General features: G+C 37.7%; 4 protein-coding genes and 1 long non-coding RNA gene across 15 annotated transcripts; 4 read left to right on the top strand and 1 right to left on the bottom strand.

The window, feature by feature from the left end:
* The first annotated feature begins 948 nt into the window (after window positions 1–948).
* On the top strand, window positions 949–27,835 carry LOC103862080 (B3 domain-containing protein REM7). 9 transcript variants are annotated; one of them, XM_018657095.2, is made up of 7 exons: window positions 964–4,842; window positions 4,939–4,992; window positions 5,165–5,205; window positions 5,369–5,977; window positions 6,057–6,449; window positions 6,524–6,895; window positions 6,971–9,443. In XM_018657095.2, exons 4-7 carry the CDS (start codon window positions 5,882–5,884, stop codon window positions 7,241–7,243), a joined length of 1,134 nt encoding a protein of 377 aa, XP_018512611.1. In that variant the 5' UTR covers window positions 964–4,842; window positions 4,939–4,992; window positions 5,165–5,205; window positions 5,369–5,881; the 3' UTR covers window positions 7,244–9,443. The 9 variants fall into 9 exon arrangements, with proteins under 9 accessions (XP_033143853.1, XP_018512611.1, XP_033143852.1 ...); XM_033287962.1 differs by lacking the exon at window positions 6,971–9,443 and adding exons at window positions 24,808–24,816; window positions 25,033–27,835 and having other exon boundaries at window positions 949–5,205; window positions 6,524–6,806; XM_033287961.1 differs by having other exon boundaries at window positions 4,939–5,205.
* LOC103862077 (topless-related protein 4-like) lies at window positions 8,636–11,123 on the bottom strand. Its single transcript, XM_018657098.2, has 5 exons — window positions 9,721–11,123; window positions 9,483–9,638; window positions 9,251–9,385; window positions 8,918–9,107; window positions 8,636–8,820 (listed from the first exon to the last, which is right to left on the bottom strand). The coding sequence occupies exons 1-4, from the start codon at window positions 9,774–9,776 to the stop codon at window positions 9,104–9,106; spliced, it is 351 nt and encodes a 116-aa protein (XP_018512614.1). The 5' UTR covers window positions 9,777–11,123; the 3' UTR covers window positions 8,636–8,820; window positions 8,918–9,103.
* Window positions 11,102–22,193, top strand: LOC103862170 (glutamate receptor 2.1). Its single transcript, XM_033287958.1, is given in 7 exon segments — window positions 11,102–11,428; window positions 11,509–12,815; window positions 12,919–13,178; window positions 13,180–13,702; window positions 13,768–14,069; window positions 21,598–21,692; window positions 21,787–22,193. Coding segments are annotated over 7 exon segments (2,760 nt in total). The 5' UTR covers window positions 11,102–11,163; the 3' UTR covers window positions 21,795–22,193.
* LOC117132799 lies at window positions 14,078–21,560 on the top strand. Of its 3 annotated transcripts, none has more exons than XR_004456391.1 (6): window positions 14,078–14,797; window positions 15,482–16,757; window positions 17,442–18,716; window positions 19,401–20,502; window positions 20,613–20,675; window positions 21,360–21,560. It is a non-coding gene; the product is annotated as an uncharacterized LOC117132799 (long non-coding RNA). The 3 variants fall into 3 exon arrangements; XR_004456390.1 differs by having other exon boundaries at window positions 20,607–20,675; XR_004456389.1 differs by having other exon boundaries at window positions 19,401–20,675.
* Window positions 22,409–24,533, top strand: LOC103862074 (B3 domain-containing protein REM5). Its single transcript, XM_009139781.2, has 6 exons — window positions 22,409–22,748; window positions 22,818–23,118; window positions 23,205–23,281; window positions 23,506–23,760; window positions 23,835–24,132; window positions 24,264–24,533. Exons 1-6 carry the CDS (start codon window positions 22,671–22,673, stop codon window positions 24,308–24,310), a joined length of 1,056 nt encoding a protein of 351 aa, XP_009138029.2. The 5' UTR covers window positions 22,409–22,670; the 3' UTR covers window positions 24,311–24,533.
* Window positions 27,836–27,962: the final 127 nt, after the last annotated feature.

Here is a 27,962-nt window from a genome sequence, read left to right as displayed (position 1 = left end):
AATTAGTTAGTTTTAATTTAAATTATCATAAAATATAATTGGAAATTAAAATTGAATATAGTTTTTGTTTATAAACGAAAATTTAAATAAAATGAAATTAATTAATTTCATAAATAAATTTACTAATAATTTTTAAAGATTTTGTTCGAAATAAATATTTATTTTAATTTTAATTTTTTCAAATTTGTTTTCTAATAAATTAAAAATCATGATTTTTTGATGAGTGATATTTTTATTTGGACCATCATTTAAATTTTATATTAAATGTATATCACTAATGCTAATATACATAATATTTTTAACTACTTTAATCATAATATCTTTTATATCTTTTATTTTTTTTTGAAAAAAGTAAAATTAAACAAATCTCTTGAAAAAGATTATAATTAGATCTTAATTGTCATAAATTGAATATAAATATTGTCAACTAATTTTGTAATTAGTAATGAAATATTACTAAAAGAATAAAATTATATCATATTTTATCAATTTTATAATAATATCTATCATTTTAAAATAAAAATGTTATATTGAAGAAAATATGATAAAATTATTTTAAATTGATAAGTTAACATATTTTATTTTCATAAATATAAAATATTTATGCTAAAAATATAATATGTTGGTAGAACGGGTTAATATTAGTAAACTATATAATACATGTATAAAAATTTAACTTATCTTAAATTTTTAATATACAGTAATTTATTATATAAAATTAATAAACATTAAAAAATTACTAAAAAAAATCTAGCGATTTGAATTACGGATCATGATTATAATAAATTAAATTCAAATTTTTTTTCATATATGTTGTTTCATGCATTAAAAAATTTAGTTTAGTAATCAAACGCAAATTCAATAAGACAAATATATAATAAGCAACTTATATAGGTGATGATTTTAATTTATAGCATAAAAACTATAAATTTATTATATTTGGCATAATTATACAAACATTTAAATATGTGAGTAACATTAAAAATATATAATAATTATATATAACAAATATCTATATATATATATGTGAAAATATATACCCGCACGGTTGTGCGGGTGGAAATCTAGTTTCAATTATAAAAGAAATTGTTGGCGAAAGGACCAATCACCAAAGAAATCTCCTGTCAGATTACATCCACAAAAAAATACAATTACTACAGCTTCGCTGTTGTAATATTCCAACTTTATACTATTAAGTTAGTTAATTGAGGATTAGAGACAAAGATATAGTATTAAATTCGAAGGGAAACACACAATTATTTAAATAAGCAGATGAACATATTCCCAACTTGAGTTTTAGTGGTGTTTGGTGACGTACAAACTTCTCTTCTTCTTTTTTTTTTTTTTTTTTTTTTGTCATCAAACTTCTCTTCTTCTAGATAAGGAACTATGCACTACAAATTTTCTAAAGTACTAATGCACTATAAATTTAATAAAGACGGATTAAAGAGTAAGTCCAAAGTCGTAACCCTACAACAACACATGAGCTACGCCTTTTGAATTTAACTAATATTATACAAAGGTTAATTACTTGATTTGATCTTAGTGTCATAAGAGTCTGAAATTAATAATCCATCTAAAAACTATTTAATAAAAAAAGAAACAAATCCGTCAAGCAGAATAGACCTCGAACAACTTACTAACCTACAAATTCCATATTTCAGTTTGACGTATACACAATAGTGTATCATACTTTTCATGCAAGCAAATTAATTTCTGAAAACTAGTTTTCTAGGAAATTCAAACAAGATCTATCAAAATGTAAAAAGCTCCCACGCCAACATGTTAGATTTGCAATCGGATGATTATATTTAGCTTTCTTAAACTGCAGTTTTTCATGGCCGGTTTATCAGGATTGATAAAAAAAATCCAAATTCATTTTTTTACCATTTTAGATTTTAAGTACTTGTTTTAGATTCAAATATATTTTTTCCTGGTCGTTTTAATTTTTTCACGTTGCTGGCGGTAAACAATATTGAAGGATAGTCACTAACTTATTACTATTAATTAAGATAAAACTAACGTGAGGAATACAATGATGATCACGATCACATTCGCTATAGTGGATATTCGATTAGGATCATAAGATCACATTACTTCGTTTGCAGTGCTCATTCGCCTCGTCTGAATTAATAGATTTGATAGGGCACCATGTTTTGCCTCTCCTGATTTGATTTTTATTATTATTTAAACAATCCTTTTTAGATTCGCAATTCAAAAATAATGTATTTATTTGGTAGGCCATGGGACACCATATTTCTTCTCAGAAGGTAAACAAATATCATCTTTAGTAGCCATTGTTATTACAACTTTAACTGCGGAAGCAACGAGTGCATGTACTCTGTGTTAAAAAAACATGTGAATTTTAAACATTACCAAACTACATTAACATATGGTTTGTTACATAGACACACTGAGGTTATTGTTAGTCACATATATAGAAATTGGTATTCGTAAACTATCAAAGATCCAAAAATTTGCTAAAATTGCTAAAGGGTATTACTATTAGTAAAACAGCTCTCCTGTAATGTAAATGCCAAATCCCTTTTATATTATTTGAGAAACATTCTTAAAAATAAACCTTTCACTCATGTGTTATTATCAAATTTGCCATTACTTAGGTGTCATCATGAGAGCCTTCCTCATAGACTTTAGTGAATAACCCTTCTTTTACTAGAATATTTACTTATAGTGCCATTGGTCATTAACTTGCATATTATTATATACTAGAATTGTTTCAAACGGATTATACATATGTCACTTATATTTCATGCGATATTTAAGATTGTTTCTATTGCATTATCGTAATATGATTTTCATTCTTGCATGGTATCTCATATTCTCGAAATGAGATATTACGAGATGCATAATAACTATTTGACGAATAATGTAAACTATAAAATATTCACGTATATAAAAAATAAAAAGTGGAGACCGTATTGAAATCAAAAGAGTGATAATCTATAATGTAAACTATAATTCTCATGTATATAAAAGTGGTCGACAATATAGAAACTAGACTCCCATGTTTGATTAATCTTATTAAACTATACGACCGTATAGAAACTAAACTCTCATTATACATATAAAAATGATTGAATGTATATATGGCATTACTTCCCTATATATATTCGTATAATATTAATCAAAGAATTATTATAGGAAAGTTTTGACTAATACGGAAATTAGAACAATTTCTGGTACATCATATTATGACTAATTTCATTTAATTCTTTAGCTTCTCGACCAAGACTCTAAAATCAAGGAATCATACAATTATTCAATCTGATTATATTCGATAGATCTTGGAATTTACACAACGTTAATATTGTTTCCTCAATGTTGATTTCTTAATTATATTACTTACATAATTTTAAAAAAAAATTAGCTAAAAGTTGGGATTCACACGATTTTATTTACGCCAGATAAAATCTTTGACTATCTAGTTTTTCATAATCAAAACCCTATAAGTGATCCTATATATATCAAGGGACGGAAATTCATTGACATTACAGCCTACCATTTTTCTACGTATCAAAAAGAAAGTATCATGGATATCATCTCTGATATAAAGCCAAAGAAGTCTATGTCTAAAATCAAGGTGAAAGTTATCACTAAGTATGTCGTTTTGTGTTGTGAGGTTTTAAATATCAACCTAAAGAAGTCTGTGTGAAAAAATTATATAAGTCTAAACTTACTCTTATAGATTTATTTCCATACAATATACAAAAATTACACCAATAAATAAATCTATATGGTTCAAAAGTCATAATCTCTTATAGTTCATCACTCCGCGCAGGGCGCGGCCTACCACCTAGTAGCTTATTATTTTTGCTACTAGTTTGCATGCTACATCATTTTCAACAATTGTTCTGTACTTGTAGTAAAAAGTATTGTATTTTCAACAATCATTCTGTACTTGTAGTAAATCGAAATATCATATGTCATATTAGTAAAATTTAAATTGGATGCTTACCCTCACATTTTTTTTTCTTTTCTAATGAAATGAAGCATGGACATATTGAGGTTTTTAATATACTTTCTACGCAAGTTACAAAGACTATGGGTTGACAAAATATACAACAAAAGTGTTTTTGTAGAATTATAGATGGTGGATGGGAGTGCTTTCCTTGTCATATTCTTTGTCTCCCAACCAATAAAGAATTTCATTATGCAAATTGAAGAACACAAAGTCACAATCCAAGCTTTTTCTTGATTGACATTTTCTTTTCGATATTCTATATATTTATATATTTTATGTTATTTGGAAATCGATTTGATGGGTAGATTTTTTTTTAAAAAGAAAACAAATGGATACATAGTTATGCATCCTCCTAGGAATATAATCATGCAAATATCATGGAGATATTGATTGGGCCTAATATTTTTGTTTAGGCCCATTAGCCCATATCAAGAGACTCTTCTCCACTGTTAAAAGTTCCAACCGGTGGAGATGGCGTCGAAGTTTCTCCGCCGTAGCATTAGTTACCTCCTCTCAGCTCAATTATCTATTTTTTTTTGACGTTACATCTTTGTTTCGCTCACTTTGTATATTTTTATATATCTCTTCCGTTCATTTCTTTCAGCTCACTTGAAGAAATTTTGAGATATTTGGCTGGCAATGATGATTCTTAATCCGATATTTAAGCAAGTTCAGAGGTTCTTTGTTAACGTTTTGGAAACTTTTTTACTTAAAAGGTGGGAAACTTGGGGCTTAAGTACTCTGTTTGTGGGGGAGATGAATCACGGCCAAGCCAACTGTCTTGAGAGGCAGAGCATGAAGATGATGCTGCTCTTACATAGTTCCTTGCTCTCTGATGGATAATACTCCTACTGACTACTGTAAACTTCCTTTTTCACTGTTTAAAACACTTTACTGGTTGTTTGATGCTGAAACGTCTGGACTTGTTATGTTTTTTCATATTCTTGATGATCTAGTGGAGCACTACTTGGCTAAGAGTGGGTTTCAGTGCCCTGACGAAGGACTTGTAGGTATTCAAATTGTAACTAAAGAGCAGATCAGGAGCTATTGTCGTGTTGGGTTACTAGCAGTTCAATCGAATTGTCTTGGATAGAGTCATTTAGGTTTGCCACTTATAGTTGATTGAGGTTTAGTTGTGGAATATAATAACTCTGCCATGTTTGGACTGTATGTGAACATCAGATTGTATGTAATGGAAGACCTTTCAAAATATTTTGCGTGAGGTAAATACTTTTTCTTCTCTATAAGTTTATGTTTCTAGTAGTGGCATAATCGCATAGAACTGAATCAGTGAATAGTGGTGTAGGTTAGATAAGTAAGTTTTTTTTTCCATCTCATCTCGTCTACTAGTGTAAAGCTAACCAATGAATAAACTCGGTTTGACAGTATGGTGTGAACGTGAAGCATCCAGCATATTTTTCTGATAGCCCCTCGACTGGAATGGATCCTGTGCCAAGGGAGGAATAGAAACCAGCAAGTCTTGACGACCTTTGCCTAGTAAGGATGATCATGTGTTTCAGTTAAAAGCAAAACTCAATTTCTCTTCCTAGTTGTCAATTACAGTTAGATCCTTTTGTTGTGTGTATCTTGACTTGTGTCCCTCTGATAATAAGATTTGTCAGTTCATTAAGGGACGGTTCTTTTAATGGCACCAGACCAGTGTTTGTTCTTAACCCAAAAAGATACAGAGAAAGCAACAAAGTTATACAGCTTTTTACTATTCATGCACGTTGGCTCTATTTCCTTGGATTAAGACAAAACTCTGAAACACTTACCTTTTTCTATAAAGTAAAAAAGAGTTCTATTCACACATTGAAGTTTGAACCAAGATAACAAAACATGATTTTTTTTCTTTAATAAAGAGGAACAACAACAACGTTTCTTTTTTCTTTCTTTCTCATGAATTGTTTGAATTCAATGGCTAATCCACCACTTGAGTCTCCGACCAATCCACATTTCTTCCAGCCACTTCTTCCCGGTTTCCACACTCACCTCGTATACTCAACTCTTTCTCTGATTCTCCTCTGTTCATTTCTCTGTTTTAATATTTGATTTTTGTTTATTTTTGTTGCAGACAATACCAGTTGCCTTCTTTTCAAAGCACATAGAAGGAAAAAACAAGCAGAAAACAGCTAAACTTAGATCAGACGCTTCAGATAAAACTTGGGAAGTGACATTAGATGGTCGGAGACTCACCAGAGGCTGGAAAGACTTTGCCACAGCACATGACCTTCGAATAGGCGACGTCATTATCTTCAAACACGAAGGAGATATGGTGTTTAACGTCACTCCTTTCGGTCCTAGCTGTTGTGAGATTCAGTATGAACAATCTCACCTCATCAAGGAAGAAGAGATTGACAACAATGATGATGACAATGAGAATCATTGTAGAACAAAGTCCTCTTTCTCATTTGATTACTGTTTTGTAGAACAAGTCACTGCTTCAAATCTAAGACTAGACACACTTGTGAGTACTTACTTACCTCATTCTACTTCACACACTTATAAACCATGTTGATAATGTATAACTGTGGTTTTCAGGATCTTCCTGTGGAAGCTGCGAGTTCGAACGCTCTCAACAAAAGATGTCACGAGATGATAGTAGTGAACAAAGAGGGAAACTCGTGGACTGTGAGTTTAAAATTTAGGGAATCAAGCGGAAGTTATTACATCAGAGGAGGCTGGAGAAGATTCTGCCGTGATAACAGACGAAAAATAGGAGATTTAATGGTGTTTAATCTGGTGGGAGACGGCAAGACTTCTCCCATGATCTGTATATGTCCTGAAGAAGAGTGTTCAGAACTAGTGAGGAAGACAAAGAGGCGTTCTAAATGGGTAGCTTCATCATCTTCAAGGAGAAACCGTTTTGTCACAATCTCTCTCACACGTTACAACTTCAGAAGCTCCAAACTTGTATGTTAAGCAAAGATCTTGTTTATGTTTTACTCTCTTTTTCCCTCTATTTTTGATTTATTGGTTCTTGTGCAGATTCTTCCAGCAACTTTTATGAAGATCAATGGTATCAAGAAGCAGAATGAGATAATCCTTATGGACAAACATGGTGTGAGGTGGGTAACGAAGCTGGTGAAGGATGGATCAAAATATGGGAAAAGAGGATTGGGAAAAGGATGGAAAGATTTCTGTGAAGCTAATGATGTATTGAAGATTGGTGAGCCTTTTCTGTTGGAGTTGGTTTGGGAAGACACACTTCCTGTTCTTAAGTTTTGTTCTAAGGTCAAGGTTGAAACAATCTGTGACTGAAGAACAGAGTAATTTATTTACTGTCTCTAAATTAGATAACAGTTGCCATTAGTTCGCTACTAGTAACAATATTGTTGTATGTTAGTATGCACATGCTGAAGTCTAGTTGGTACTAGAATCAGTTAGCTTGGGTGATACAAAGATAAATGTGGTGGTTAAAGAAAAAAGTTCAAAATATTTTTTTAGCTGTCTCCTGAACCAGGACCAGTGTCGATCGCTGATCGACACCAAGACCAAGAAGCAAATTACGATATATTTGGAAGCCTTCTTTTCATTAGTTTTTTTTTTTTGAAACACACTTTTAATTAAAGAAGGAGGGGTCAGTGGGGAGCATTAAACGCCTCCTCACCCACCAAAGGTTCAACTACAAACATAGCACTCTTGGCCAAACTATCAGCTAGAGCATTTTTTTCCCTAGAAATCCAAACAAAGGAAACAGAACGAAACTCCTCAGTCAGAGATAAGATATCCGACACCACAGTATGCAGCTCTGCAACTCCAGCTCCTGAGCTTACACAGTTAATCAACTGAGAAGAATCCGACTCGAATCTTACTTCACGAAGGCCCTGGTTTCGGCATGAGAGAACAGCTTCTCGCAGGGCAAGCCCCTCCGCCATGAGTGGGGAAGTTACGAACTCCCATCGCTGATGGAACTCTTGTTGCTGCAATGGAGAGAGGATACACCAGCCTAGTCCTGCCACGTTGTTAGTTGAGTTCCAAGCACCATCTGTTCTGCTAATCAGGTGACTTCCCTGCATTGTCGGCTCAGCACGTACTCTTCCCGCTGGTCCCGAACGCTCCTCTTTACAGTTGATGCTCCACTCTCGGGCTAACACAATAGCAGACGTGAGAGTGTCTTCCGGAGACGCCGAGAAGCCTTCGAAGACAAATTTGTTTCGTGCTTTCCATATTGTCCACAGGATCCAGGGAACGAGAGATCCAGAGGGGACTCCTGATGGGGGTAAGCATACTTGCGTGCAGAGCTCCGGCCAGACAGTGATCAAATCTATGATTCCTCTATAGTCCCTATCAATCGCAAAGGGGGCAAGCTGCCAGACTTTCTGTGCGAAGCGACAATGGAAAAGAAGATGAGTGATAGATTCAATGTCCCCGCAGCGTTTGCATCTTGGATCCACATCAATGTCCCCGCAGCGTTTTCATTAGTTTATTCTTTTAATTTAGTGTACACTGCATGCCCCCATGATACTAATATCAACAAGCCGGAACCTAAAAGACCAAGTGGGGCTAAAACAAAGGCTAATAATGCATTTCCGTAACTAAATTTGGAACCTGAAAACATTTTATGTTTTTCCCCCACATGTGGTCACGTGTGATTCGGAGATATCACAAACACAAATTGTGTCTTTCATCGACAAAATACTCTCATTCAAAAGAACCTTAATTATTTGATCAAAGAGTTCTTTATGCCATATGTAACAACAATAAGCAAATACGCAAATTTAATTTCACAGTACATAGCACATACAGTAAACAAACCATATATATATATGGTCTCCTTAGTCCTTATTAATCTCTCCACCGTTAAAGGCTACAGCTGCTGGTCCGGCCACACCAAGCTATACATATGAAGAAGAAATTATATATATATGTGGGTAATTAACTTGAGCAAATGAAATAAGAAGAAACAAAACCGTTTTAATTAAGATTATATACCATGGTTGTCTTGTTGTCTTGTAAATGTATCTTGTGCTTTTGAGAAGATATGTCTTCTCCTTCTTCTTTCTTGTGCAGGTCTGGGTTCATGGGAATGAGTTGATTCATCATCGTAAACATCTCACTAGTGAAAGAATTTGCAACCGAAAGGATATCAAAAGTGTATCCGTTATCTCTAGCATCCTCCTATCTGCAGCAGCATTGGCAAAAACTCAAAAAGTGTTAAAAAAAATTTAAGAATTTAGTCACTGCTACTACTACTACTACTGTTAGTGATCTAAACAAAGTAATCAATTATATATATCCAGTTATTTATGTTTTGCGAATTTTTACTCCTTAAGGCCTTCATGTGCAATGCGTCGCCTATCACGTCTGATAAACTCGTGCGTTTCTGGTATTGGCATGTCCATCATCCCATAAGGTCGGGAAGAGATCATCAGCAAAAATCCTGCTTTTCTGTTGTCACCTCTACGATTAAAAGGAAAAAAGAAAACAAAAAAAAAGTCACAACACCAGAAAAAAAAGAAAACAAAGATTTGCAAACAAAAAAAAGGCAGAGGTTTACTCGACAAGAAACTTGAAGAATCTCTGCCTCTTAACAAAGTAGAACATGAGGTTTGAGTAATAATTTGAATCCTGTGTGGTGAAAACAGACAGATACTCCTCGGCTCCATCGACGTCCCCACTAACAAGTAATGCAAAAAAATGTTCCCTGTCGAATCTGAAACAAAGAACAATTTAAATGTGCAAATCCAGACAAAAAGAAGAAACAAGAAAAAGTGATTTGATTTTATTCAACTTACGTTGTAGGGAGACTAGTTTCCAAACCACGAATCAGATCAGCCCTCATGGAATCCATTCTATACTGGGATTCTGAGAATCACTTCAGCTTACAGTTACAGTTATCTAGACGGCTATCTGATCTGACAACAGGAGAAAGGAAAGAAAGAAGACACCCTAGGTTTTGTCAGATTTTTCCTGCCAATCAAATCATAATGAAGCCCAGGCCCCTTTTTGTTACGGTTTTTTATTTCTAAATTACGACGACTACAAACGCTTGAAATATTAATTGTGTAATCAAGGACAGAAGATTATGTAAAGATGCATAAGACGCAAATTGTTTTTTTTTCTCTCTTCTTCGTAAAAATTGTATTTTTTTTTCCATAATCTCTCTCACACGTTACAATTTCAGAACCTCCAAACTTGTATGTAAGCAAGATCTTTGTTTATGTTTTACTCTGTTTTCTCTGTTTTTCTCTGTTTTTCTCTGTTTTCTCTGTTTTACTCTGTTTTCCTCTGTTTTTTTGTCTTTATTCTTTGGTTGGTTTCTAAATCTTGTGCAGATTATTCCAGCAACATCCATGAATATCAACGGTATCAAGAAGCAGAATGAGATAATCCTGATGGATAAACATGGCGTGAAGTGCGTAACGAAGCTGGTGAAGGATGGATCAAAATATGGAAAAAGAGGATTGGGAAAAGGATGCAAAGATTTCTGTGAAGCTAATGACGTATTGAAGATTGGCCAGCCTTTTATGTCGGAGTTGGTTTGGGAAGATAGTGTTCCTGTTCTTACGTTTTTGTTCTAAGGTCAAAGTTGAAACAATCTGTGACTAATAAAGAACGGAGTAATTTAATTAATGTCTCTAAATTAGATAACAGCTGCCATTATCGGACTTTATCTTTCCAAGTTTTTTAGTGATGTGCAAGAGTTAAATAGTATAAGTACGAATGATATTATACTAAGAAAATTATATGAATCCACTATTAATACTTCAAAACCGCTACAAATATAACAACAATTGAAATCTCATTAGTTTGAGCACACAGAATGGAGAGAAACCAACCTCATCATCGCTTCTATACCAGAAATGCAAAAAACAAATTTCTCCAGACTGTCTGAGACATTCATGTGAGTTATGCATGTGGTAAATGAAAGCAAGACTTCTTGTTTCTTCTCCTTTAGAAGAATTGTTAATTTAATTCTCCCGACAGAGAATTTGATTTAAGTGAGAGACAACTTGTTTCCTATTGTTTAAATTTGCATTGGACGAGGTTTCTTCCTTGACAACAGTTGACCTTTAATCGTTTACTAAAATATCAGAATATTAAGGAAACAAGTTCATTCCATTAGATTCGATACATTGAATAATAATATAATATACGACTTTTCAAACCATCTCTGCAACAAAAGAGCATTACCATATAGACCACCACGTTGCTTTCTTTCTCTGCAAGTTCTGACGATGACGAGAGAACACTACCTCGCTCTCAACCTACTCTTCCTTGTCATCGTCTTATTGATGCAAGTCGGAGAGGGGCAACAAAATAGAGCATCAGATGTTAAAGTGGGAATCGTGGACGATGTAGGAATGGCATATTCCAACATGACCTTGTTCTGTATCAACACGTCTCTTTCTGATTTCTACTCGTCCCATCCAGAAACCTGGACAAGGCTTGTAACCACCGTTGTTGACTCCAAAAAAGATGTCGTTATTGCAGCAGCCTCAGGTACACACAATTCTTGTCTCGACCATGTTTTTATTTTGTTTGCATAACCAGCACATTCCTTGGCATTGACTTTGACGCAGCTCTTGATCTGATAACAAACAATGAAGTGAAAGCGATTCTAGGACCATGGAACTCCATGCAGGCGCAGTTCATGATTGAGATAGGACAAAAATCTCAAGTTCCGATCGTTTCATATTCTGCAACAAGTCCCTTCCTAGCTTCCATCCGTAGTCAATACTTCTTCCGAGCTACCTACGATGATTCATCTCAAGTCCACGCCGTTAAAGCCATCATCAAACTCTTTGGGTGGAGAGAGGTTGTGCCCGTTTACGTTGACAACACCTTCGGAGAAGGTATAATGCCTCATCTCACCGACGCGTTACAAGAGATCAACGTTCGTATACCTTACAGAACCGTCATCTCTCCCAACGCCACGGGTGATGAAATCTCCGTGGAGCTTCTCCGGATGATGACTCGACCCACTAGAGTGTTCGTTGTCCACACTGAAGATCTACTCGCCTCGAGATTTTTCGCCAAAGCAAAGGAGATTGGTTTGATGAAGCAAGGATATGTCTGGATCCTCACCAACGGTATTACCGATGGTCTTAGTCTCATGAAAGAAGCAGAAACTGATGCAATGCAAGGGGTCTTGGGTGTTAAGACATATGTACCGAGATCCGACAAGCTTGAAGCATTTAAATCTAAATGGAAGAATAGATTCCCACTCTCTGACCTCAGCGTGTATGGACTTTGGGCTTATGATGCCACCACTGCACTGGCGATGGCCATCGAAGAAGCTGGTGCATCAAATTTGATTTTTGCCAAGACAGATGATGCCATGAGGAACATGTCTGGCCTTCAAGGTCTAGGTGTATCTCAATACGGTCCAAAACTTCTCCAGACACTCTCCAAAGTCCGGTTCAAAGGTCTTTCTGGTGATTTCCGGTTTATCAATAGAGAACTGCAGCCGTCAGTGCTTGAGATTGTTAACGTGAATGGTCATGGAGGAAGGACCATAGGATACTGGACGAAAGAACATGGTCTCTTGAAATACGTAGACCAAAGACAAGCTACCACGACCACTTTCACTACTTGGAAAGATCGACTCAGACCAATCATATGGCCTGGTGACACTACCTTTGTGCCCAAAGGATGGGAGATTCCGACAAATGGGAAAAGGCTGAAGATTGGAGTCCCAACTAATAACCATTTCCCGCAGTTTGTGAAGGGTACAAAGGATCCCATCACCAACTCAACAATATTCAGTGGGTTCTGCATCGACTACTTTGAGGCTGTTATTCAAGCGATGCCTTATGATGTTTCCTATGACTTCTTTCCTGTAGAAGATATGGATTATGAAACTATGGTCCACCAAGTGTACCTCGGGGTAAAGCATTACCAACACTTTTCCTCTTGTATGTCATGTCTAACCTCCACAAAGGTGGATTCTCTTAAAACAATGTCCTTGTTCTTTTGTGTGTTTGGAGCAGAAATACGATGCTGTGGTCGGAGATACAACGATATCGGCAAACAGGTCAATGTACGTTGAGTTTTCATTGCCGTACACACCGTGAGGCGTGGGTCTGGTCGTTCCTGTTAAAGACAATGTCAAAAGAAGCAGTACCATTTTTCTGATGCCTTTGACGTGGGGACTATGCTTACTCAGCCTTTTGTCCTTTTTCATAATCGCCGTTGTCGTATGGGTTCTTGAACACAGGGTGAATCCAGACTTTGATGGGCCTGGAAGATATCACTATACTCTGGTTCTCTTTCTCCATCATGGTCTTTGCGCCGAGTATGTTCACTCTCTCCTTCACATTACTATACCAATGCTCATTCCATTTCATAATCTTGTTTATATGTACAGGAGAAAGAGTGCTTAGCTTCTGGGCGAGGCTCGTGGTTATCATTTGGTACTTCTTAGTACTTTTGTTGACTCAGAGTTACACCGCTAGCTTGGCGTCGCTTCTTACATCACAGCAGCTTTATCCAACTGTGACCAACATAAACAGCTTGCTGGCGAAGGGAGAGCGTGTGGGGAACCAGCGTAGTCCCTTTATTTTGGGAAGACTGAGAGAGTCAGGTTTCTCAGATGCTAATCTCGTAACCTATGGGTCTCCAGAACAGTGTCACGAGCTACTGGATACAGAACCAGCAAAGGGAGGTGTTTCTGCTGTTTTCATGGAATTGCCATATGTGAGACTCTTTCTCGGACAGCACTGTAACAAGTATAAAATGGTTCAAACACCATTCAAGGTCGATGGGTTTGGCCTTGTAAGTCTCATACAAAAAACACTCTCTATTGGAGCATTTCTTCAACTCATGAATTTATTGTGCAGGTCTTTCCCATTGGATCCCTTCTAGTGGCTGATGTTTCAAGGGCCATTCTAAAAGTGGAAGAGTCGAACAAGGCAAACCAACTGGAGAGCGCGTGGTTCAAGAAAATAGACGAAAGTTGCCCAGATCCACTCACCAGCCCCGACCCAAATCCATCTGAATCGTTCCGGAAACTTGGCATCGATAGCTTTTGGGTTTTGTTTGTCGCTGCAGCCATAGTCTGTGTTACTGCACTGGGGAAATGCATGTTTCATTTCTTGAAGGAGAACCCAGACCAAAGAAACCTGCAAGGATTGTGGGAAAGGTTCTGTAACGACCGTGACCCGATAATCCGGTTTTAATAAATAATGGTTTGGTTTAGTTTTAATTATTTCTTGAACAAAACCCTTAGTAAACCAATTATTTTACCTAACTATATAATTGTCTTATTCTTCCTAAACGTGAGCCGCCAGCACTCTTCTCCACACCACCTTCTTCTTCTTCTTCCTAATTCATGATCTCCATGTTCCCTTCTCTCCATTTTATTCTTCTCTTGATGTTGATATTGATGTTGATCAAAGGATGGAATCATTGCCTCGAGGTCACTGTCTTGCTTGTCGTCCTAGCCACCTCGTCACGTCGGACACACAACCGTGACTTTGGTGCCACCGTCCCATCACCACCTCTTGACGTTGGGTTGTTGCAGCCCACCGGAGAGACATGCCGTCATTGACTTAGTCGCCGCAAGTCACCGCCGTCAAGACCCGTGCAAGTAAATCATGATCTCATCACTTGCTTGCCCACCAAGTTTCTTAAGTTTGATTGTTCACTTGTACCAATTTCTGAGCCAACGTCATGAGCCGTGAACCCATGCGTAAAGGTTTAAGTGACTTTGTTTATTTCTTGAGCAGGAAGTTACTGTAAACCCTAGCCCTAACTGTCTCTTTTTGTTTCTTTTTCCGATCGTTTCCTTTATGCGCTAAGGTGAAGCCGGTCTAAGCCTTTCCAATCATTGGTTTCTTTTATGTTTCCGGTTCTCCGATATTGGCTAAGGTGAGGGCTATCCCATTAAATCCTGAGCTAGTTTAGTACTACTATTATGGAAAGTTTAGTTTCGAAACATGATCCGTCTCTGTGAATTGAGTCTGTTTGAGAGTCTTGTTTGTTTATTACTATTATTGATTGTTAAACCGGAAATAGGATAATAGAGGATTCAACGGTTGATTGAATTGAATGAATTAAAAACTGTTATTTATATATGTATATACATAAGTCTGTTATGAGATTGCGGGGCACAAAGATGTTGTGCTAACGGCGCATTGTGTGGAGATTGCGGGACACAGAGACGTTTGTGTTAGCGGCGCATTGTATGGAGATTGCGGGGCATATGGACGTCTATGCTAGCGGCGCATTGTATGAGGGATTGCGGGGTACAAAGACGTTTGTACTAGCGGCGCATAGGTGATTGCGGGGTACAAGGATGGACTCTTGTACTAGCGGCGCATAGAGTTATATATTTATATCCGTATAAGGAGAATGCGGGGTGTGTGATCTAGTTATGCACTATCAGCGCATTTGATGTTTTATGTGGTGTATTAGACACCGTGTTTGTTTCATGCTAGAGCTAGGCCTACATAGTCGTAGTGCTATGTACTGAGTCAGTGGTTTGTGGTTTAGCATCTCATACCTCACGGAGTAACTCCCCTGTTACTCACCCCTCTTTCTTCCCCCTTTCAGGTGAGACCGACGGGCAGGAGTGATTACTATCGGATTGGTGCTTTGGGAGTTTTATTTCTTTCTTTTTCAAACTTGCGGATTTTATGCTTTTATCGATATTCTCGAGATTTATTATGTTATTTGGATTTATGGCTATTTATTGGATTTACGACTTTGGAGTTGAACTTTTGAGAAGTAATAAATGGAGATTTCAGAATTTTATTTGTTTATTTTATTTTGGAAAATACGGGTGTTACAATTTGGTATCAGAGCGGAGTTCCGTCCCGGCTCTGACCCGGGATGGCGATTTATGGGACTCGGATTTCAACAATTTTCAATGTTTTGGGATTGAGAGTTAAAAAAAAAAAAAAAAAAAAGGTGACACCCTTTTGTCCAGTATCATTTGGTTAGTTGTTAGCGTTACTAACTCTTTTATTTTTGCAAGAGAATACCAAGTTTCAATTTGTTTTGTTGTTTGCTTTATCTTGTGTTCTTCTTTCTTTCATAGCCGTTGAAGTTCTTTCCCGGTTCTTCATGGAATTCGGGGCGAATTCCGGTTAAGTGGGGAAGAATTGTAACGACCGTGACCCGATAATCCGGTTTTAATAAATAATGGTTTGGTTTAGTTTTAATTATTTCTTGAACAAAACCCTTAGTAAACCAATTATTTTACCTAACTATATAATTGTCTTATTCTTCCTAAACGTGAGCCGCCAGCACTCTTCTCCACACCACCTTCTTCTTCTTCTTCCTAATTCATGATCTCCATGTTCCCTTCTCTCCATTTTATTCTTCTCTTGATGTTGATATTGATGTTGATCAAAGGATGGAATCATTGCCTCGAGGTCACTGTCTTGCTTGTCGTCCTAGCCACCTCGTCACGTCGGACACACAACCGTGACTTTGGTGCCACCGTCCCATCACCACCTCTTGACGTTGGGTTGTTGCAGCCCACCGGAGAGACATGCCGTCATTGACTTAGTCGCCGCAAGTCACCGCCGTCAAGACCCGTGCAAGTAAATCATGATCTCATCACTTGCTTGCCCACCAAGTTTCTTAAGTTTGATTGTTCACTTGTACCAATTTCTGAGCCAACGTCATGAGCCGTGAACCCATGCGTAAAGGTTTAAGTGACTTTGTTTATTTCTTGAGCAGGAAGTTACTGTAAACCCTAGCCCTAACTGTCTCTTTTTGTTTCTTTTTCCGATCGTTTCCTTTATGCGCTAAGGTGAAGCCGGTCTAAGCCTTTCCAATCATTGGTTTCTTTTATGTTTCCGGTTCTCCGATATTGGCTAAGGTGAGGGCTATCCCATTAAATCCTGAGCTAGTTTAGTACTACTATTATGGAAAGTTTAGTTTCGAAACATGATCCGTCTCTGTGAATTGAGTCTGTTTGAGAGTCTTGTTTGTTTATTACTATTATTGATTGTTAAACCGGAAATAGGATAATAGAGGATTCAACGGTTGATTGAATTGAATGAATTAAAAACTGTTATTTATATATGTATATACATAAGTCTGTTATGAGATTGCGGGGCACAAAGATGTTGTGCTAACAGCGCATTGTGTGGAGATTGCGGGACACAGAGACGTTTGTGTTAGCGGCGCATTGTATGGAGATTGCGGGGCATATGGACGTCTATGCTAGCGGCGCATTGTATGAGGGATTGCAGGGTACAAAGACGTTTGTACTAGCGGCGCATAGGTGATTGCGGGGTACAAGGATGGACTCTTGTACTAGCGGCGCATAGAGTTATATATTTATATCCGTATAAGGAGAATGCGGGGTGTGTGATCTAGTTATGCACTATCAGCGCATTTGATGTTTTATGTGGTGTATTAGACACCGTGTTTGTTTCATGCTAGAGCTAGGCCTACATAGTCGTAGTGCTATGTACTGAGTCAGTGGTTTGTGGTTTAGCATCTCATACCTCACGGAGTAACTCCCCTGTTACTCACCCCTCTTTCTCCCCCCTTTCAGGTGAGACCGACGGGCAGGAGTGATTACTATCGGATTGGTGCTTTGGGAGTTTTATTTCTTTCTTTTTCAAACTTGCGGATTTTATGCTTTTATCGATATTCTCGAGATTTATTATGTTATTTGGATTTATGGCTATTTATTGGATTTACGACTTTGGAGTTGAACTTTTGAGAAGTAATAAATGGAGATTTCAGAATTTTATTTGTTTATTTTATTTTGGAAAATACGGGTGTTACAATTTGGTATCAGAGCGGGGTTCCGTCCCGGCTCTGACCCGGGATGGCGATTTATGGGACTCGGATTTCAACAATTTTCAATGTTTTGGGATTGAGAGTTAAAAAAAAAAAAAAAAAAAGGTGACACCCTTTTGTCCAGTATCATTTGGTTAGTTGTTAGCGTTACTAACTCTTTTATTTTTGCAAGAGAATACCAAGTTTCAATTTGTTTTGTTGTTTGCTTTATCTTGTGTTCTTCTTTCTTTCATAGCCGTTGAAGTTCTTTCCCGGTTCTTCATGGAATTCGGGGCGAATTCCGGTTAAGTGGGGAAGAATTGTAACGACCGTGACCCGATAATCCGGTTTTAATAAATAATGGTTTGGTTTAGTTTTAATTATTTCTTGAACAAAACCCTTAGTAAACCAATTATTTTACCTAACTATATAATTGTCTTATTCTTCCTAAACGTGAGCCGCCAGCACTCTTCTCCACACCACCTTCTTCTTCTTCTTCCTAATTCATGATCTCCATGTTCCCTTCTCTCCATTTTATTCTTCTCTTGATGTTGATATTGATGTTGATCAAAGGATGGAATCATTGCCTCGAGGTCACTGTCTTGCTTGTCGTCCTAGCCACCTCGTCACGTCGGACACACAACCGTGACTTTGGTGCCACCGTCCCATCACCACCTCTTGACGTTGGGTTGTTGCAGCCCACCGGAGAGACATGCCGTCATTGACTTAGTCGCCGCAAGTCACCGCCGTCAAGACCCGTGCAAGTAAATCATGATCTCATCACTTGCTTGCCCACCAAGTTTCTTAAGTTTGATTGTTCACTTGTACCAATTTCTGAGCCAACGTCATGAGCCGTGAACCCATGCGTAAAGGTTTAAGTGACTTTGTTTATTTCTTGAGCAGGAAGTTACTGTAAACCCTAGCCCTAACTGTCTCTTTTTGTTTCTTTTTCCGATCGTTTCCTTTATGCGCTAAGGTGAAGCCGGTCTAAGCCTTTCCAATCATTGGTTTCTTTTATGTTTCCGGTTCTCCGATATTGGCTAAGGTGAGGGCTATCCCATTAAATCCTGAGCTAGTTTAGTACTACTATTATGGAAAGTTTAGTTTCGAAACATGATCCGTCTCTGTGAATTGAGTCTGTTTGAGAGTCTTGTTTGTTTATTACTATTATTGATTGTTAAACCGAAAATAGGATAATAGAGGATTCAACGGTTGATTGAATTGAATGAATTAAAAACTGTTATTTATATATGTATATACATAAGTCTGTTATGAGATTGCGGGGCACAAAGATGTTGTGCTAACGGCGCATTGTGTGGAGATTGCGGGACACAGAGACGTTTGTGTTAGCGGCGCATTGTATGGAGATTGCGGGGCATATGGACGTCTATGCTAGCGGCGCATTGTATGAGGGATTGCGGGGTACAAAGACGTTTGTACTAGCGGCGCATAGGTGATTGCGGGGTACAAGGATGGACTCTTGTACTAGCGGCGCATAGAGTTATATATTTATATCCGTATAAGGAGAATGCGGGGTGTGTGATCTAGTTATGCACTATCAGCGCATTTGATGTTTTATGTGGTGTATTAGACACCGTGTTTGTTTCATGCTAGAGCTAGGCCTACATAGTCGTAGTGCTATGTACTGAGTCAGTGGTTTGTGGTTTAGCATCTCATACCTCACGGAGTAACTCCCCTGTTACTCACCCCTCTTTCTTCCCCCTTTCAGGTGAGACCGACGGGCAGGAGTGATTACTATCGGATTGGTGCTTTGGGAGTTTTATTTCTTTCTTTTTCAAACTTGCGGATTTTATGCTTTTATCGATATTCTCGAGATTTATTATGTTATTTGGATTTATGGCTATTTATTGGATTTACGACTTTGGAGTTGAACTTTTGAGAAGTAATAAATGGAGATTTCAGAATTTTATTTGTTTATTTTATTTTGGAAAATACGGGTGTTACAATTTGGTATCAGAGCGGAGTTCCGTCCCGGCTCTGACCCGGGATGGCGATTTATGGGACTCGGATTTCAACAATTTTCAATGTTTTGGGATTGAGAGTTAAAAAAAAAAAAAAAAAAAGGTGACACCCTTTTGTCCAGTATCATTTGGTTAGTTGTTAGCGTTACTAACTCTTTTATTTTTGCAAGAGAATACCAAGTTTCAATTTGTTTTGTTGTTTGCTTTATCTTGTGTTCTTCTTTCTTTCATAGCCGTTGAAGTTCTTTCCCGGTTCTTCATGGAATTCGGGGCGAATTCCGGTTAAGTGGGGAAGAATTGTAACGACCGTGACCCGATAATCCGGTTTTAATAAATAATGGTTTGGTTTAGTTTTAATTATTTCTTGAACAAAACCCTTAGTAAACCAATTATTTTACCTAACTATATAATTGTCTTATTCTTCCTAAACGTGAGCCGCCAGCACTCTTCTCCACACCACCTTCTTCTTCTTCTTCCTAATTCATGATCTCCATGTTCCCTTCTCTCCATTTTATTCTTCTCTTGATGTTGATATTGATGTTGATCAAAGGATGGAATCATTGCCTCGAGGTCACTGTCTTGCTTGTCGTCCTAGCCACCTCGTCACGTCGGACACACAACCGTGACTTTGGTGCCACCGTCCCATCACCACCTCTTGACGTTGGGTTGTTGCAGCCCACCGGAGAGACATGCCGTCATTGACTTAGTCGCCGCAAGTCACCGCCGTCAAGACCCGTGCAAGTAAATCATGATCTCATCACTTGCTTGCCCACCAAGTTTCTTAAGTTTGATTGTTCACTTGTACCAATTTCTGAGCCAACGTCATGAGCCGTGAACCCATGCGTAAAGGTTTAAGTGACTTTGTTTATTTCTTGAGCAGGAAGTTACTGTAAACCCTAGCCCTAACTGTCTCTTTTTGTTTCTTTTTCCGATCGTTTCCTTTATGCGCTAAGGTGAAGCCGGTCTAAGCCTTTCCAATCATTGGTTTCTTTTATGTTTCCGGTTCTCCGATATTGGCTAAGGTGAGGGCTATCCCATTAAATCCTGAGCTAGTTTAGTACTACTATTATGGAAAGTTTAGTTTCGAAACATGATCCGTCTCTGTGAATTGAGTCTGTTTGAGAGTCTTGTTTGTTTATTACTATTATTGATTGTTAAACCGGAAATAGGATAATAGAGGATTCAACGGTTGATTGAATTGAATGAATTAAAAACTGTTATTTATATATGTATATACATAAGTCTGTTATGAGATTGCGGGGCACAAAGATGTTGTGCTAACGGCGCATTGTGTGGAGATTGCGGGACACAGAGACGTTTGTGTTAGCGGCGCATTGTATGGAGATTGCGGGGCATATGGACGTCTATGCTAGCGGCGCATTGTATGAGGGATTGCGGGGTACAAAGACGTTTGTACTAGCGGCGCATAGGTGATTGCGGGGTACAAGGATGGACTCTTGTACTAGCGGCGCATAGAGTTATATATTTATATCCGTATAAGGAGAATGCGGGGTGTGTGATCTAGTTATGCACTATCAGCGCATTTGATGTTTTATGTGGTGTATTAGACACCGTGTTTGTTTCATGCTAGAGCTAGGCCTACATAGTCGTAGTGCTATGTACTGAGTCAGTGGTTTGTGGTTTAGCATCTCATACCTCACGGAGTAACTCCCCTGTTACTCACCCCTCTTTCTTCCCCCTTTCAGGTGAGACCGACGGGCAGGAGTGATTACTATCGGATTGGTGCTTTGGGAGTTTTATTTCTTTCTTTTTCAAACTTGCGGATTTTATGCTTTTATCGATATTCTCGAGATTTATTATGTTATTTGGATTTATGGCTATTTATTGGATTTACGACTTTGGAGTTGAACTTTTGAGAAGTAATAAATGGAGATTTCAGAATTTTATTTGTTTATTTTATTTTGAAAAATACGGGTGTTACAGGTTCCTTCAGCCAGACACAAAGTCATACATAAACCAAGTGAAGAAATGTCAATGCTCCATAAATAACCATGAAGAAGCAAACAATGGCAGACAAAGTTAGCACATTTCATTTACCTTTCCCATTTTTTTTTAATTCCTTCAAGATTTAATATTACATGTTTTAAGTAACGAACACATGCATTTTCCTAGGACCATGACGATCCTTGTCCACTATGATATACAGTAAAAGGCTTTAAAAATCTGCCCCCCGTTAAGATAGTGAATTCATAAGAGGAAGTAGCAGGCAAAATAGCATTTTTCACAGAAAACTCTGATGCAGGCTGGAGTACCAGAAGAAGAGGTCTAGACTCTCTTCCGCTGCTGCCAAGCCTTCCCTTACTGCTTAAAAAGCTTGAGAATCACATTTCTAGTTTTTGTTTTACTTTCTTTTGGCTTCACCGGCATTCAAGACAAGTCAGTTAGAGTCCAAAGTTCAGTTGTCGTTTTAATCCATGACAAGGGTGACTTATGTTTTAAGTTTTTTTAGTAGTTGGAAACACATTTTAAACTCGATTTTTGTGTCTCCTTTCGTATTTATGATAAAGACATTACTTATACATAGTTTCAAAGGCTGGTCTTGGGCCAAGCCTAACAAAACATTTGTTTCGGACACCCACAAATGTTGAAAAAATTTCTATATATATCTAAATTTGTAAAAAATAATTTTTAGACTTTTAAATTATTGAAATCTTGATTAAATCATCTAAGGCCTTCAAAATTTCAGGGCCGGGCATAGTTTGTATATATCAATAGACCAAAGACATGATACTTTAAACACAATACAAGAACCGGTGTGGATATTGATAAAAAAAATGCTATAAACTGAATCTAGGTAGGCATTATCTTTTGTAATGATTTGAATTACAGCTTACAATTAATATTTCTCTTTAGTTTAGGAAATTGTGCAAAAAATTTAAGTCTCTCTGAGTTCATTTATTGTGAGAAAGAAGAAAATGAACCGGTGAAATACGAAGAGACAACAACAATCTTCCTTTGTACTATCTTGTAACTTGGGTTTGTTGAAGTGATCTGAAATGGTGAATGCATCACTCTTATCTCCGGCAACCCCACACTTCTTCCAGCCGCTTCTTTCCGGTTCCAAGAGTCACCTGGTTTGAATCTCTCCGTCTATGTCTTTGTTATAGATAGTACTCTTATGTATAACTGTTTGTCTCCTGCAGAATATTCCTGTGAAGTTCTTCTCCGAACACATTGAGGGAAAACACGAGGGCAAGACGGTCATGTTGAGATCTGATGCCTCGGAGAAAACATGGAAAGTGAAGATGGAAGGCCAAAGACTCACTCAAGGCTGGAAGGAGTTCGTTGAGGAACATGTTCTTCGAGTCGGTGACTTTGTCGTTTTTAGACTCGAACGAGACATGTTGTTCAATGTCACTGCTTTAGGATCCAGCAACTGTGAGATCCAATACACACCCTCTGGTAGTCGCCGCCAAGAAGAGGAAGAAGAGAGTGTTGAAACAGGTATGAAACTGAATCATCGGTTTAATGTACATACACGTTCAGTTGAGACTCTTTCTATTCTTGAAACGTTTCATTTTCTGATTCAGAAAAAGAAATCAAGAAGAATCTGACAAGGTTTGTGACTTTAACTCCTACGTCAAGCAGTTTTGAGACCGGTAAACAGGTAGCTTCTCGCACCTCTATGCATGGTATCTTTATCACACTTGAGTAAGATCGGTCGGTTATAAACAATTTGGTAAGGATTTATATAATTTTTTCACAAATTTGGAAGATTATATATATTTATTTTTTTCTAAAATTTTGGGAGCCATATGACAATGCTTCACCAAATGTTCAGGACCGGCCTTGAATTTGAGTTTCTAAATTCTAAATCTTTTTTTTTCGCAGCATTTACCAGCAAGTTTCACGAGAGGGAACGGACTCATCAAGCCGGGGAAAATAATTATGGTAGATAAAAAGGGTGATGAGTGGGTGATGGAGCTTAAGGTTGGAAAAACAAATGTATCTATTATGTACATGTACATTATGAGTCGTAATGGCTGGAGAATCTTCTGTGGCGTGAATGGAGTAAGAGCGGGGGAGTCTCTAACTTTGGAGTTGATCAGAGGAGGCGAAAGTCCTATGCTCAAGTTCTGCTCCAAGGTTAGTTATGAAATTCAAATAACTTGCGTTCAACTTTACGTTTTGCCTAAAGTTGTGAAACGACTTGTACTCAGATGGAGCAGACACCATTTGAAGCAGAGGCTCGTGCTCACAAACGAGCTAAATGGTGTCAGGAAATAAGGGAGAAAACAGCTGAAGAAGGAGAACCCTCTCATCGCGCTAGGGCATCTAACAAAACCAATGCAAATAAAAAAAACTTACAGAACAAGCAATCTTGCTCTGTCTCAGATCAGTTGACTGAGGTGAAACATAGCGTTGTAAGTACTATAACTAGCATCCGACGGTTTCGTGAAGAGCTAAAGACAAAAGAACAAGAACTAGAAGGTTCATTGCAGGAAATCAACAACTTAGGTAAGATAGTGTAATTTCACTAATTTGATATATGTTCTTATAGTTTTTTTTTTTTTTTTTGATCAAAATATGTTCTTATAGTTTATCTTTAGCTCTACTCTATTTACTAACAGTTCCATGTTGGCACACAGAGAGGAAAATGCAAAGGAATCAAACAACATCCTCAAGTAATAACTAAGTTTAAATGTGGAGCTGAAGATCATCCAGACTTTTGTAAAATCTGTTTAATTTGAAGTCTTTGTTTCAAAAATGATTGTCTCAGACTTTTTGTGCTGGAGAATTAGATTGTAGTTTCCTAGTCCATTAGTTTGGCTCTTGTTTCCACCGTTTAGTCCCACTGATCTATTATTGTAATAAAAAAATCAAGACTATTATTATAAGAGTCATTATAAACTTGTGTCCTCGAAACTCTGTTTCAAAGGGTGGTTGCTCCATCTGAGTACAAGTCTTTTGTTTAGTAATTTTTTTTTCCTTTGTTTAGTAGTTTCAACTTAGAGAAGCCCAAAACGTGCACTGCAAGTTATTTTGTGTCTCCAGAGTTAGAGACTCTCCTGCGACGACTTCATTCGCTCCACACAAACATTCCCAACCCTTTTACCTTTATCCATAATATAACATAGCTCCAGTTCTAAAAATAATTTAACTAATTATAAAACACATAATAAATATAATTAGTTATATTGAGTAGTTTTTTAATAAAGTTAAATTCATACTATAAAACATTAAAAATTCTTTTGAAATGGATGGAATATTACATTGATTTCAGTTGATATGGTAGTTTTACATCTTTTATTTTTTTGTCATACGTTTGAAAGAAATGACCAGTCGCTGGCAAAACATCATGCTGTTCAGTGTTCCCGAAAAATAACTGCAAGACGTTTGTTGAAGAATAACTGCAAGGCGTTTTTGAGCTCCAGACCAAGACTTTAGATAAGCCCTCTCAAGCTAACATGGAGGCTGAGTCTGTTACTCAAGTGAGATGGTCCTTTCTTTCGACGCTGGAGGAAAATGTCCTTAGTCAAAAAAGCAAAGATCCACTAGCTAGGGGTTGGTGATGGAAACAACACAACGTTTCATCGAGCTGCAAAAGTCCGAGAAGTTAGAAATTTTATTAGAGAGATTAAACGGGGAGACGGCTCTATTGCAGACACTCAGGAGGATATCAAAATCGAAGCTGTGGATTACTTCTGTAGTTTCATGACCCATATACCTGAGGACTACTGTGGTGTAAACACGGAGTCCCTAAAAGATCTACTGAAGTTTGATTGCTCAGAGCAGGATTTGAATATGCTAGTTGGAGAGGTTTCAGCAGAGATGATTCGGAAGGTTCTCTTTAGTATGGCAGCAGACAAATCTCCGGGACCTGATGGCTATAATGCTGAGTTCTCCGTGCTACATGGAAAATCACAGGAGGAGACCTAGTGTAAGCAGTGCAATCCTTTTTCGATAAGAGTTTTCTCCCGAAAGGGATCAACTCTACTATCTTGGCTCTTATACCCAAGAAAGATAAAGCGGTATACATGAAAGACTATAGACCCATCTCGTGTTGTAATGTTATCTATAAGGTGATTTCCAAGATACTGGCCAACCGTCTGAAGATGTTACTACCTTCTTTCATCTCCTTGAATCAATTTGCATTCGTTAAAGACATGCTCCTCATGAAAAATGTCCTTTTGGCTTCAGAACTCGTCAAGAACTATCACAAAGACTCTGTTACAGCCAGATGTGCAGTTAAAATAGACATTTCCAAGGCTTTCGATTCAGTCCAGTGGCCGTTCCTGGTTTCTGTTCTCGAAGCAATGGACCTGCCAGCGAAATTTATCATGTGGATTAGGAAATGCATCGAGCTTGCTTCTTTTTCCATTCAGATCAATGGTGAATTAGCCGGATATTTTAACTGCAAAAGTGGACTGAGACAGGGTTGTTCTCTATCACCCTACTTGTTTGTAATTTGCATGCAAGTGTTATCCAAACTTCTGGACAAAGCTGCTATGGAGAGGCGTATAGGGTTCCACCCCTATTGCAAGGACCTCAGCCTTTCATCTTTGTTTTGCTGATGATGTTCTAGTTTTTTCAGACGGGGAGAAGAAATCCATTGAAGGCATTATGGAGGTGTTTAAGGAGTTTGCAAAGATATCAGCGATGAGTATTAGTTTGGAAAAGCCGACTCTGTATCTAGCAGGAGTAACAGAGGAAGATAGTACTGTTGATATTCTTAAGAAGTTCCCCTTTGAAGCCGACTCTCTTCCGTTGAGATTCTTGGGCTTCCTTTGCTCTCTAAGAAAATGTCTGCTGCCGACTATGCTCCCTTGCTTGCGAGAATCAGAGCTAAGATAAACACTTGGACATCGCGCCATGGTCGGCTACAGCTGATAGGTTCAGTTCTCTATAGTCTAATAAACTTCTGGACATCTGCTTTTCGTCTCCCGAAGAAATGTATTCAAAAAATAAACAGTCTATGCTCGACTCTCCTATGGTCTGATCCGGTGATGTCTACGCAGAAAGCAAAAATTGCTTGGTCGGATGTATGTTCTCCAAAAGAAGAAGGTGGGTTATGATTGAGATCTCTTGAGGAAGTTAACAGAGTCTCTTGTCTGAAGTTGATTTGGCGTATTTTTCATCTAGAGCATCGTTGTGGGTTCAATGGATTCAAAAACACCTCATCAGGATAAGTTCTTTTTGGAGTATAAAGGCATCAACTTCCTTGGGCTCTTGAATGTGGAAGAAGTTGTGAAAGCTTCGGCCTCTTGCAATGCAGCTCTCTCGAGTGGACGTCAACGATGGCTCAATAATTGGTCTCAGCCGGAGGTGTTGATCAATTTAACAGGGGATATGGGTTGTATTGCTTTAGGAATTCCGATACATGTTACGGTGGAGAGAGTGGTGCAAACCTATCGAAGGCGTTGGCATAGAACCTTTGTCTTGCTGTTAATTGAGCAAGATGAGGCTTCAAGCTCTCGGGCTTAATCAACAGAAGGACTCTGTCTTTTGGAAGCGGGAGAATGATGATTTCAGGGAAGGGTTCAGTTCATCTCAAATTTGGAACTTGAACATGACGCAAGCTCCCAAAGTCTGTTGGTTCAAGGCAATCTGGTTCAAAGAAGCTACTTTTAAGTTCTCCTTCTTCGCATGGTTAGCTGCTTACAACAGATTATCCACATGGGATAGGATCCTCAGGTGGAATCCTCAAGCAGTTTTCACTTACTGGTTGTGCAACTCTGTTTCTGAAACAACTGACCACTTATTTTTTGAGTGTTCTTTTGCGGGTGAAGTGTGGCGAGGAACGATACGGAATCTGGCAGGCATAGAAATATCAAATCGTTGGAATCAGCTGATGCAAAGACTGAGGTTGGGTCTACAAGACAGAACCTCCATGTTTCTCTTTCGCTATTGCTTCCAAAATACAGTCTATGCTAGTTGGCGTCAGAGAAATACTCGTCGTGTGGGAGAAGCTCCTCAATACTCGTCGTGTGGGAGAAGCTCCTCAATCCTCGGCTCGACTCATCATCCTTTTGAATAAGTTTATTCGAAATAAGATTTCATCGTTGAGAAAGATAACTGGAAACAAATATGAAAAGACCATGAAGATATGGTTTGGAAGTAGATGATTTATTTATTAAAAAAATTGAATAATTTTTTTTTTATACAAAAAAAGCATTAGGTTGTAAAAATGTTTTCTGAAGTTAATAAATTTAAAATTCTTTAAAAAAAAAAGAAGAAGAATGACAGAAAATATCTCCGTCATTATTTATAATCTGTTACAGTAAAGAACGGCTACGACTTCGTAAAAAGAAAAGAATAAATGAAGTTTCAATTTTCAATTCTTTGGT

Source organism: Brassica rapa, chromosome A03 (assembly GCF_000309985.2).
Source record: "Brassica rapa cultivar Chiifu-401-42 chromosome A03, CAAS_Brap_v3.01, whole genome shotgun sequence".
In the NCBI taxonomy this organism is placed as follows: domain Eukaryota; kingdom Viridiplantae; phylum Streptophyta; class Magnoliopsida; order Brassicales; family Brassicaceae; genus Brassica; species Brassica rapa.
This window is presented reverse-complemented; position numbering and strand designations above follow the sequence as displayed.